This window comes from Sporothrix schenckii (assembly GCF_000961545.1).
Source record: "Sporothrix schenckii 1099-18 chromosome Unknown Cont38, whole genome shotgun sequence".
In the NCBI taxonomy this organism is placed as follows: Eukaryota; Fungi; Ascomycota; class Sordariomycetes; order Ophiostomatales; family Ophiostomataceae; genus Sporothrix; species Sporothrix schenckii.
The window spans coordinates 2508579-2520991 of NW_015971139.1; the positions used below are offsets into that span (position 1 = coordinate 2508579).

A 12413-nucleotide genomic window follows, 5' to 3' on the forward strand; every position below is an offset into this window, starting at 1 on the left:
GTATAAATATACAAAGCGGAAAGATGGACAACTTGATACAAGTTGGCGTACACTACGCAACGAGAGCACTCTATATACTAACTACATGGCCGTGATATGCTCGTCTGCGTTTAGGATCAGTATTTACTTATGCACATCGTCTTTCTGCGCGCTCTCTTGTCGTCAATGCGCGGGCGTCATGGGAGCTGCAGGTGACGGTTTTGCCGAAGTCTCCTGCAAGCCCGGCACGCCAGCAGTCGACTGCAGCGTCACCATGCTTGCCGTCTCGGCATCTTTGTTGAGCGAGAACGGTAGCGCGATGCCGCCGAGGAACGGCCGCTTGCCCGTCGAGCCCACATGGTTGGCGTCGCCAGCAGCTCTGGCCGCATCGTAGGGTGTCAACGGTTTACCCCGGCCAGGCTTTTCCGTAGCGGTGGCATCACTGGGCATGCCATTGAGCATGCTGTCGGTCATGCTGTCGCCATTCGCCAGCGTCGATTCCTCTGGCAGGAGAACTGCAATTGGAGTCGGTGCTGGTATCGGCTCATCCTGCCCGTCGGCTTGGTTCTCGTTCCGCACATATCGCCGGCGCGACCTACTGCGGTCATCTGCACGTGTTGCAGCTTCCTTTTCCTCTGGTGCAGCCGACTGATCACGGCCACGGAGCGACTTATCGGCCGCGGCCGGGTCCGCTGCCCCCTCCTTCGGCGCTCCCTGGGCATCATGCTCGTGGGCGTCCTGCTCCCGCTCAACCGTCGACTCGTCGTGCTTCGAACCCCACAGAGACCACAGGGCCAAACCGTGACTCTGCTTGCGAGGGCCGTGCTCGGTCAGGTCCTCTCCAATCTTGACCCAGCCGGCCAAGGCGCTCGGCGGCGGGTGCTCACCAGGACCAAACGACTCGAAGCCGACGGCAGCATCGCGGAGGCGCTTCTTAAGCACTTTGCTCCTGTCGCGAGAGTAACGGCTGTCCCACTGCTGCTTCGTGGCCGTCCACCTTCGAACAGGGCCTTCTTTGGGCACACCAACATATGCGGGGTTCTCGAGTGCCATTTTCGTGCCGGGCAGCTCTTCAGGCGGCGCGAGCGGATAGACGTCGCCGTGGCGAGTGACCCGCTGGCGAATCATGTGGTGTTTGAAAGGCGGGAGCGAGTCACCTGCCTTTCCAATATGCTGGCAAGGACCGGCACCAGCGTTCTCCTCCGTCTTAGTACTTGCTTGCGCATGGTCGTACGCGGCCGGAGCATGGGCAGCACCCCCTGAGGCAGTCGTGTCGGTATGAGCAGGACTAGGTGAAGCACCATCAGGGTCCAAATCCGAGCTCGAGGCCGAGATAACAGAAATTGCATCGTCATCTAAGATGTCTATCTCCGTCTTTTGCGCGCGTGCCAGGACCCAGGCGCCAAACTGCGCAATCGACCGGAACATGAACTTGGCCGGGCGTGTGAAGCTCAACGTCGTCGCCACATGGCACAAGTCGTCCCAGACCTGGAGCTGGACATCCGTGGGCGGGTAGCGCGCGATCTGGGCCTTGGCTTCTTCATCAAGGCTGGCCTCGGGGCCCGCGTACTTGGCCGGGTCGGCGCACTTGTGGGCAACATACATCTGCTCGTCTCGCAAAATCTCACCGCCGCCGGAGATTATCAACAGCGGACGGAGTCCACCAAGCGTGGGCTGCAGGGCCGGGCTGACAAGCGGATGGCTGAGCATGTTGTTGGTCGTGTACATGTGGATCTGCTCATTGACCAGAATTTCTTCGGTCCCGTCGTTCGCCACCAGTTTCAAGTTGTTGGCCGCAAACATGTTTAGCTTTGCCTCGTTCTCAGCAGCTTCTTCAGCTTCCGTAAGAGGCGGCGATGGGCACGCAGAAACGCCGCTCCCAGTACTGTTTTTGCCCTTTGTCGCATGAACCTCCGCTCGGGCCCTTTGGTTCATCTTGTCCACTTCCTCGAGAACATTGGCGCTCGGCGGAGGCCAGGATTTGGACGGTCGCTGGTGGAAACCGTAAGGCGGGATGTAGTCGAACGGCGCGTCGACGGTCAAGCTGGGGAATGAATGCGTCAGGTCAACCCAGGGGCTGATGAGGATTGCGCCGGCAGGAAGCGCAATCCCACGATCACGCAAAACGACGAGAAGCGACAAAACCATGCCGCCACCAGCGGAATCGCCAGCCAGTACAATGGTATTGGCATCGTTACCCTGCAGGCTGAGCAGGTGCAGGTAAGCGCCCAGGCAGTCGTGCAAGCCGCAAGGGAAAGGAAACTGTGGAGCGAGACGGTACCGTGGCGCAAACACGCGGGCCTTGAGCTTCCGCGCATGTCGTTGCAATTGATAGCGGTGCTCGTGAACGCTGCCCAGATAGTAGGCGCCGCCATGAATGTAGAACATGACACGTCGGGCAGGTTTGCCTCCGTCGTTCTTCTTGCGCTCGGTGTAATTGGACTTCATCTCGATCCATTCGGCCTGCAACGGACTCTTTGGTTTGCGCCACTGCCACCATTTTTTGCCGCCAACAAGGCGAAGGCCATCGGGGCCAAGTTGTGTCTGCAGTACCGTGGCAGCTTGGGCAAGGTGCTCGTCGGAGATTGTGACAATCTCAAGGCGGATCCAGGTCGGGGCCGGCACCCACTGAGCCATAAAAGCCTGCACCTCTTCGACAGTGTGGTGCGAGGCATAGATGAGAAAAGTGCGCACAAGATTCAGACCTTGGTCGTAAGGAAGGTGAGCCGTTGGTCGCTGACGCCGGGGAGTGCGGTTGAGGTACTATGAGAGGTGTCAGTGGCCACAAAGAAGGGGTAGACCTGCAGCTAGATGGATCCCGCAAAGGGTTCAGCTTACATGTGAGAAGAAAGTGGCAACAATCGCGGGCGTAACCGCCATAGAGACGGACAGCGTATTGACAACCATCGTCGCGGTAACGAGAAGACGAAATATGAGGCCACGATACCTACACGTAGTGCCAACGAGCTGCCAATGTCAAACAAATGTTTTGGTAAATAGGGTGTGATAGCAGACGATGCGGAGGAGACATCGTGATCCTCGGAGTCAGGTGCCTCGGTTGTTGCCAGTCGCGTCCGAGTGTCTTAGATTTCGATGGCTACGCAGCTAGGTTTCTCGAGTGTTGTTTTCTCCGTTTTGTCTTTCGTTTCGTTCTTTTATCCAATGCTGTCTTCGTCTTGTCTCCTTTTTGTCCTTGGTTTGCTGGCCTGGTCTTTCCTTGAGTTTCCCCTTTGCTGGAAGTTGTAGCTGTGCAATGTAGGACTTTTGGCTTGATCCTGGCATTTCCACAGCGCAACTGTTAGATCCAGTCTTCGTTAGTGATGTCATGGCAGCGCCGCAGGCCATGAAATTGAGTGGATCCAACGGATCCAGCGACATGCAGCGCCACGGGCGCACTGTTTTCAAGTTGGAGACGGACTAAGCCAGGCACGTTGGGGGACTGATCTTCAGGCATATCGCCCAAAACAACACCTGGACTCCCAAGTTTGCCAAATACAAAAGTATCCAGCAACGATCAGCATTTTCAGACAATATTTTAACATTATTTGCAAGAAATGGCCACGCTAAACGTCGTTCTAGTAGTCTGGTAGTGCTGTAACCGCCGTTTCTCAAGCGGATGGATTATTGATGTCGTCCAAAGTTTTCGAAAAGACGGATAGTACAGAGTAGAGTTGTCCGCTACCAAACCAGCTGAGATGGTAAACAGTTCCGCGTGTTATTGAATTCGTTAATTGTTCGGGTGGCGGCATGGCAGCAACCGTGGCAGCAACAACACAGCTACGTGGATCACAGCGGATGGGTAAGGTTTCTTCTCTAGAGTCCCTATGTGCTGAAGTGTTCGACTACACACTTTGTCTATAAAGTTGCCTGGGCGAAGACACATGTTAGCTTGGAAGTCAATAGAGGCAAGACAATGAAATCTTGAAGGTTGTCCTAGACACACGCAGTGGAGATACTCTAAAATGAATGTTCCTACACGAATTGAGACTTGACTCAGTGTGCTACTGTCGTCTAGGCGGGCCAACACTTTTACCGCACGAGATGCATTTCCGTGTAATTACAGATAACCCCGTAGAGAGTCATATCCCAGCGCCAGGTGCGGCAAATGCCAATGGGCACTAGGACATGACGGATGCCATAACGCATTCCTTCAAAGCAAGTTGGCCTGTGGGAATTTTCTGTATATCAGTGTGCCCTGGACCCGGACCCTGGGTTACAATGGCCGCGGCCAGACACATTGGAGAGCCTTGAATCACGGCGGGAGATGCTCACGTCCTACCATTGCAACGGCAACGCCAGTGTTGATTTTTGAATCAGAAGAGTCAGGACACTTACCACCTGTCCGTGAAAGCTTCAGATGTGTCATGTCCAGTTGATAGAGTGCGTGGCTTTTGTAGGGCGAAAACCCATTAAATAGGGGGAAGCTTGCAAAGCCCAAAGCTGTTGAGGGGTTTTCAACACAACTCTGTACGACATACGCAGTTGCGCCTTCTGTTTTGGGGCCGTCCGTCCCTTCCGTTTGGTTGCGTATAGTGCAGGTCACGACACATGTGATCAAATGAAGATGAGACTATTAAGTCGACTCACAAAGTGAAGATATTGCGAATTTACGTTCATCGAATCCTTTTGGCCCTACGGTTCTCGATTGATAGCAGAGCAAATTTGAAAAATGCATAAGCATGTCCACATCTCCAAATGTTCTTACATCCTCCAGATTTGTCCATAACAATGACGAAATTACACTTACAACTTTGGCCCTACTACGAAATTAATTTTTATTATTTTACAAAGCCACAAAATAACACAAAAAAGGAATGCAATAATAGATACGATTAAATTTTCCACGCGACAATTCCTGCCACCTTGTCACAGTTGCACCACTCCCGAGGTGCCGGACACGAGGGAGGACCTCGGTGCATCGGTATGTTGAGCCCGAGTCTCGCAAAGTCGCTCCGTCTAAGGCGAGCCCAAGGTCAACTGTGGGTCGTTTCCAGATCTTCCTCCAATCATTCTGCCATCCAGCAAGCGTGGAGTGGACTCTTGGTACAGCCAAAGCCTGTGGGGACTCATGGATCTTGCCACAGCGTCAGGTTCAAACACCACCAAAAAAGGAGGAGTCTCCAAAACCTTCTCCAAAAAATGGAAGAAAAGTAAAGCGCAGGCAGGAACGACCCAGTGCTCGGGGCATCGCTATTCGGCATTTCCAGTTACGGCATAAGATACATCCACAAAAGCGTATAAGTTGATCACACGGAAAGAGCAAATAACGAGAAAAACCAGAAGTGACGAGCCACGAGGCGCCACGGTGGTTTCTTGGGACGATTGCGTCCTTTTGTCCTTTGTTCCTTCCCCAGAACAGCTGTCAAATCTATCCCCTCACCTTCCGGTCCTCTTTTACGACATCCTGACCTGTTTGTTCTCCAAATTTATTTTCCCCTTCTTTGTTCCTTTCTAAATTTTGAGACAGCTAAATCGATCTCGCCATCCGGCACGGCTTTGCCTAGCTGATCCGTTCCTCAAGCGCCAGTTTTGCAACCAGCCTTTGTCCTCCTGCACGAGCATTTGCTATTTTGTACTTACCCCTGCCGGACTTTCGCGTTTGCGCGACCCCAAGAGCTAGGAACGGGCTGGCTGCGAGTGACGTATTCAATTCTAGAATTCTAGCAGTGCAAATCACAAAAACAGCGAATCTTTGTTCTTTTACCTACAAAACGACGACGCCACTTACAACCGACGACGCCGCTCCTCCTCACTCACGTGCCGCCACTAAACGGAAGTAACGGTCGCTGCAATTGAAGGCCGCTGTGCCATTCCGTTCCGATATACCTCCGCGCCCCCCGGGTCTTTTCTTCTCCGTTTTTTTTTTTCTTCTTCACCATTTTTAAGGCCGTCGTTGTCTACTCTCCTTCATTGCCCGTCAAACATCCAGAGTCTTCCGGTACCAGTTGCCACGATGGCGGAAAACAACAGCAACGTCGTCGAATTCCCCACCAACCCCGCCGTGTATCAGCGGAAGCCGAGACGACTTCGCATCGACGAGCTGGACGAGGCTGCGTCTGAGCTGGCCACCGCAACTGCTTCTGAGCGTACAACTCCTCAGGCGGAGAGATTGCCTGCCGATCTTTTCGTAACGGACGAAGAGAAGGAACGGAAATGGTTCGTTGGCAGCATCGACCAGGGCACTACGTCATCACGGTTTATCATCTTCGACGGTGATGGTTCTCCCGTTGCCAGCCACCAGCTCGAGTTTGAGAACTTGTATCCCAACTCAGGGTGAGTGTGATTGCCATCGCTTCCAAAGGGAACTCGGTTCCGACGCTCCACTGCCAAATAACTGCTAATGGGTCTCTTCCTTCAGATGGCACGAGCATGACCCAATGGAGCTCCTTGCCTCCGTCACGACGTGCATGGAGAAGGCTGTCGAGCAATTCGTCGAGAAGGGCCATTCCAAGCAGCTCATCCGCTCTGTTGGCATCACGAACCAGCGCGAGACGACTCTTGTATGGGATTCAGAGACCGGTGAGCCACTGTACAACGCCGTGGTGTGGCCCGATACACGCACAACCGGCCTCGTGCGTCAATTGAAGAACGCCCCCATGGCCGACACACTCCTGGACCTCTGCGGTCTGCCGCTCTCGACATACCCAAGCAGTGTCAAGTTAAGGTGGCTGCTAGACAATGTCGAAGCTGTACGCAAGGCCTCGGAGGAGGGCCGGCTGGCCTTTGGCACGGTCGACTCCTGGCTCATTTACAAGCTCAACGGCGGCCCCACCGGCGGCCACGACGGCAAAGGTGTGCACGTCACCGACAGTACAAACGCCAGCCGTACCATGTTCATGAACCTCAAGACTCTCAAGTACGACGCCCGCCTGCTCGCGTTCTTCGGTATCGACCCCGCAAAAATCCAGCTGCCACGAATTGTACCCTCGTCCGATGCGGAGGCATTTGGCTCCATTGCCGAGGGCCCTCTCGAGGGCATTCGCATCGCTGGCTGCTTGGGCGACCAGTCCAGTGCACTTGTCGGGCAGTGCGGCTTCCATCCGGGCCAGGCTAAGAACACCTATGGCACGGGATGCTTTTTGCTCTACAACGTCGGTACTGAACCCGTCATTTCGAAGCAAGGTCTGTTGGCCACTGTTGCCTACGACTTTGGTCACGGCACCAAGCCCATCTACGCTCTCGAAGGTAGTATTGCAGTCGCCGGCGCCGGTGTCAAATTTTTGACAAATAACATGGGATTCGCCAAAGAGTCGCACGAAATCACTGAACTGGCCGAGTCAGTCCCGAACAACGGCGGCGTCGTGTTTGTTACGGCCTTTAGTGGTCTTTTCGCACCGTACTGGATCGATGATGCCAAAGGCACTCTCTGTACGTAGCTGCCTGCTCTTCATCATGTCCGTATCTTACTTTACTGACCTTGTCTCCACCCACAGTCGGCCTTACCCAGTTCACGAAGAAGGCACATATCGCCCGGGCCACCCTTGAGGCTACCTGCTACCAGACCAAGGCCATCCTTGACGCCATGGAGCGCGACAGCGGCAAGCGCCTCGAGAGCTTGGCCGTTGACGGCGGCCTCTCCAACAGCGACCTGACCATGCAGTTCCAGGCCGACGTTACCGGCATCCCTGTTGATCGTCCCGCTATGCGCGAGACGACGGCTCTGGGTGCCGCTATTGCTGCCGGCCTTGCTACTGGTGTGTGGAACAAGCTGACGGATCTTCGGGACGTCAACCGCTCCGGCCGCAAGATCTTCCAGCCGTGCGAGGACCGCGCCCCCATTGGCCGCATGGTGCGGAAGTGGGAGCAAGCCGTGGAGATGAGCCGCGGCTGGGTGCTGACCGAGGCCGACGCCCAGGAGGAGGCGGAACGGGAAGAGGCCGACAAGGCCCTGGCCAAGGAGACGGCTGATGCGGAGGCCGCGGCCGCCGAAGAGTCCAAGGCAGAAGTCGTGCACGTCGAATCTGCAACCAAGGCTACATAACAAACACGCCAAGGGGCGAAACAGGAAAACATAGCGCGATGCGTATCTCCTACCTTCTGTATAGACGGAATAAAACAAAGATATAATGGACATGTATATATGAGTACCTATTTCTTGTGTTGACACCATTGAAAGGTTAATCTTAAGCAATATTTCGTGCACTGCCAAAACCCACTCAAGCGAGCGATGCTCGACTGCAGATGGAATTTTCTTTCCCTTCTTCTCCTTCCTGACTGCAACATGCGTGTACGCAAATACGGCCTTATTTACCACAGAGTGAGACATGCCAGCACAGGCCGAAACAGAGATGGCCCTTGCCGTTTTCAGCGTGTATTATGCTCGTCTGCCGGCTCGCGTGTCTGTCTCAGCTGTTAGTCTACATTCCAGTCTAACCTACGGACCGTGCACGATGCTAGATTACCGTTTTCCAAAGAAGCTGCCGTAGTTTTTCCCGCGCGAAATTTTTCAATTATTCCTTCTATCAAGCACCATATTTTTGAGTTCTTTTGTAAGCGAAATACAGGGTACATGTAATAAAAGAGTCACCTAAAACAGTCGAAAATTAGGGGACAACGCATGGACTTGGAAGAAACGTGTTGGGAGAGGAGAGTGGTCGGGTCAAAAAAGAATCGAGAAATGAGACAAAAAATGAGTATCAAACAAGAAAAGTAGATGCCAAATACATCAGGGTCAAAGTATAAACGATGCTACCGGGCCATCGAAAAGGGTGCAGTGGTTCCAAAAGATCGTTGCAATCGACATGCGGCAAGACACAAAACAAAACAACCGCGTCCCATCAAGTGTAGAGATACCCAATTCAGACGAGGAATCGGTGCTGCCAAAATAAAAATAAAGTTAAAAAATTGAGGTTTTAAAATAAAGTATAGGATATATTTTGACGGTTGTAATCGGGGTTGCAAGGCTGATCAAGTCACAGCCGAGAACGCGGAGAAAAAGCGCAGAGCAGACGAGAGAAAAAGAAAATAAGCAGAAAAATTGTCTGGTCGCGAAACGGGAGATCTGGCTCACTCCCGCAAAAGGAGCCGGCCCGCGGTTGGATTTCCAGTTTGATCTATTTTTATTTTGGTTTGTTTTGTCGATCAAACAAACAGGAACATAACAGAAGACAAGAAACGACAAACATTACACCCATATTACATAATGACTTGGGGTCTGTCGACATTCGCCTTGATGCTCTTGTGGGGAAGCACGCTGCCGCCGTTGACGTAGACCTCGTCGCCGATAGTGACGTCGTCACCCAGGACAGTAACGTTCTCCAGGCGGGCCCAGCGGCCGACGGTGCTGTGCCAGCCGACAATGGTGCTCTTGATCCAGGCGTGGTCCTTCACCTTAGACTCGGCCAACAGGACGCAGCGCTGCAGGCGGACACCGTCGCCGACAACGACACCAGGGCCAATGGTCACATTGGGACCTATCCGGCAGTTGTTGCCAATCTTGGCAGTAGGGTCGATCAGGACGTTACCACCGTGCACGTAGGACTCGGTCGAGGGCGCAAGCAGCTTCGAGCCCTGCTTCGTCAGGGAGGACAGGTACAGGCATGTACCGGTCAGGAAGTCCTTGGGCTGGCCAACGTCCATCCAGTAGCCCTCCAGGTCAAACGAGTGCAGTTGGCCATCGGTGACCATTGCAGGGAAAGTCTCCTGCTCAATCGACGTGGGGCGCAGCTCGATGCGGTCCAGCACGGAGGTGTTGAAAATGTACAGGCCAGCGTTAATGCGGTTGCCGACAAACTCGACGGGCTTCTCAACGAAGCGGTCGATGCGCGACGGGTGGTCGGGCTTGTGGACAATGACACCGTACTTGGACGGCTCCTCGACCTTGGTGACAGCAATCGTACCCTCGTCACCGTGCGCCTTATGGAACCCTGCCAGCTCCTTAAAGGGGAATTCGCAAATGACGTCGGAGTTGAGGACGAAGAAAGGAGACTCATCCTTGCGCAAGACATCCTCAGCCAGCTTCAGGGGGCCGGCAGTGCCCAGGGGCTCGGTCTCGATAGAGAATGTGATGTTAATGCCGAACTTGGTGGCAATCTGTTTGTAGGGGGTAACAATATTAGCAACTATGGTGGCTTCATTTGGGGTCACAAATGTGCGCAACGTACCTCCGACAGACGGTCCTCCATCAGCTCAGGACGGTAGTTGACGGCAAGAACGACATCGGTAACTCCTGCGTCGGCCAGTGCCTCGATCTGGTGCAGGATCATGGGCTTGTTGCCAAACTCAACGAGGGGCTTGGGAATAGAGAGGGTCTAGAAGAGACGCGCCAGAAGCTTAACGTTAGCGACTATGTGTCGAAAGAGTAGAGTACACAGAGGGACTAGGTGGCCTGCAATCGATGCTGCCCGTAGTCGCGAAAAAAAGTGCTCAGAGACAGAAATCAGATGTGCAGAACGAGGCGGTGGGTGGTGCATACAAGAGGCCGGAGACGCGTGCCGAAGCCGCCGACAAGAATGAGAGCTGTAGAAGGAGACGAAAAACATGTTAGCGAACTGGGCTTGTCAAGAAAGTAGCTGCAGTAGAAAGCGGGCGCGACGGATAGTGGTGAACGCGAGTCGAGAAGCTCCCAAGAGAGGAGGGGGGCAGCAAGCTGCAGGAGGGGCAAGGCAAGGCACGCTTCGCAAAGCCAAAAGCTGGATGGCGAGCAGGAGGAAGAGGATTGAACAGGCGCTGCCACAAACGTACCCTTCATATTGATGTTGGAAAAGTAATTAGGTGACGACGAGAAGTCGAATGGAGGCGAGGAAATCTAAAATTCAAACAGGACGAGATGCGTGGTAAATGCGAAAATCGTCGGTAGATTAAACGGGTTTGCAAAAAACGAGCGTATCGAAGTGAAACGAAGGAGACTGCAAAGCTTTGAAAAGAAGAAGAAGGACCCCGGGCCAAGGAGGTTTAAGGGTTGGAGATTGTCGACAAAAGACGCTTTGTTGGAATTTGTTTATAGCGATTGAGAGGTTCAAAGTGGAAAGGAGACGAGAGGAGAGAAAGAAAACAGGAGACACGAGAAACGAAGCGAAAGGTGGAAGGTGTCCTGAAGTCGTCCGAAAATGGACAAGTGGGAAAAGGCTTGGTAGACGTTCGAGGCAGGACGGGGGAAGGAGCCACCATGGAGAAGGAAAAGGGGTGCCAATTCGGAGGGGAGATCACAGTGGGGTGCTAGTACTTGCCTACGTGGTCGTTGTGCTTCTGACTAGGGAGCACAGTGTAATGAAGGAGGTGTTAATTAGCACCTAATACATTGCAACTGAGCAAAGCTACAGACAGTATTAGGTAGCACCCTTTAGCACGAGCTGGGGAAGGCGCGAGGGGTGCCAGCAACGGCCGAGAAGCAGAAACTACGGTGCTAAAAATTGAATAGGGGGGGAAGGAGCGAACGACGAAGAATGTAAATCGTATGTCTCGCCGCTTTGGGGAGTTTAGTTTGTGAGACTACCCGGAACTGGTGGTTGAGGCAGAAATCGCTACAGCGTAGGCGAAGTACCTGCTACCCGTTCTTCTGTCTCAAAACGGTTCTCTTTCTTTGCGATTATTGGACTCACTGTGTGACGAGGTATTTCGAGGTCGTGTGGTAACACATGACGAGAAGGAGCGAGGATGGCCTTTTTAGTGGGCAGTTGGGATTACTTTCTGTTTTGGGAAGTGTTGTTGGAAGTAGATGCATTGTCAAAGGTGGCTTAGTGAACCGAAAACGACCAAAGAGCTTTTACGCTGCGAGGCTGCTTTCACTCCGTATCTACGAGGTAGAGTCTATTATTGCAATGATACGTGCGAAATGTAGACAGTTCCTTTCATGCGAAGACTGCAATAGGCGGTGTCCGACTATGCCAGTCTCGAATCCGTTATTGTGACTTTTTGCATGTCCTTTGGAGCCAAAGACGGCTCTAGGTTAAGTTACTAAGAATAGGGGCAGTTGAGGAACCCGCAAAACAGCTGAAGAATAGCATGGGCACGGCAAGATTGAAAGACAAGTCGAAACGAAGGGCTCCCCCAAGGAGGCGAACAGACGCCATAAGGAAAGGGTAGGGAGTGCGACAGGCTGGCGGTGCCCAGGTTCATTTATGAGTTAATTTTGTTAGGGCACCACGTTAAGGACTGGACTGGACCAGACCGATCGTCCCCGCTGCACTTCCTAGCGAGCAATTCGCTTGCCATGTCATGTGGTGCGATAGTCCTTGTCAATCAGGCTTGTTGAGAAAGAAGGTAGGGAAGAAGTACGAGTAAAGAACGTGTTGGGGTCGGGGAGGAATGGTTTTTTCCTTCCCCCCAAATATCAGGCTGTGGCAAACCCAGTTCAACAGGAAAGACCTATGCTCCATAAAACAGTCGTCATTCTTTTCATGCGTTTAAATTAAAAGGCGTCATGCCGTTTGGTTTTTTGGGATCACCAGATTTGGCGGTGGTCATGATGTCGTACATCTATGCCATATATGTTA

At 53.2% G+C, this 12413-nt stretch overlaps 3 protein-coding genes across 3 annotated transcripts; 1 reads left to right on the top strand and 2 right to left on the bottom strand.

The window, feature by feature from the left end:
• Window positions 1-162: 162 nt before the first annotated feature.
• SPSK_05932 (lipase esterase family protein) lies at window positions 163-2886 on the bottom strand (the record flags this gene model as incomplete). Its single annotated transcript, XM_016732640.1, has 2 exons — window positions 163-2742; window positions 2818-2886. The coding sequence occupies 2 exons, from the start codon at window positions 2884-2886 to the stop codon at window positions 163-165; spliced, it is 2649 nt and encodes an 882-aa protein (XP_016592539.1).
• A 3046-nt stretch (window positions 2887-5932) lies between these two features.
• On the top strand, window positions 5933-7960 carry SPSK_06057 (glycerol kinase; the record flags this gene model as incomplete). The annotated part of the gene is made up of 3 exons (XM_016732765.1): window positions 5933-6252; window positions 6338-7347; window positions 7413-7960. The coding sequence occupies 3 exons, from the start codon at window positions 5933-5935 to the stop codon at window positions 7958-7960; spliced, it is 1878 nt and encodes a 625-aa protein (XP_016592540.1).
• Window positions 7961-9114: 1154 nt separating this feature from the next.
• Window positions 9115-10669, bottom strand: SPSK_06231 (mannose-1-phosphate guanylyltransferase; the record flags this gene model as incomplete). The annotated part of the gene is made up of 3 exons (XM_016732938.1): window positions 9115-10011; window positions 10083-10229; window positions 10394-10669. 3 exons carry the CDS (start codon window positions 10667-10669, stop codon window positions 9115-9117), a joined length of 1320 nt encoding a protein of 439 aa, XP_016592541.1.
• Between the last annotated feature and the right edge of the window lie 1744 nt (window positions 10670-12413).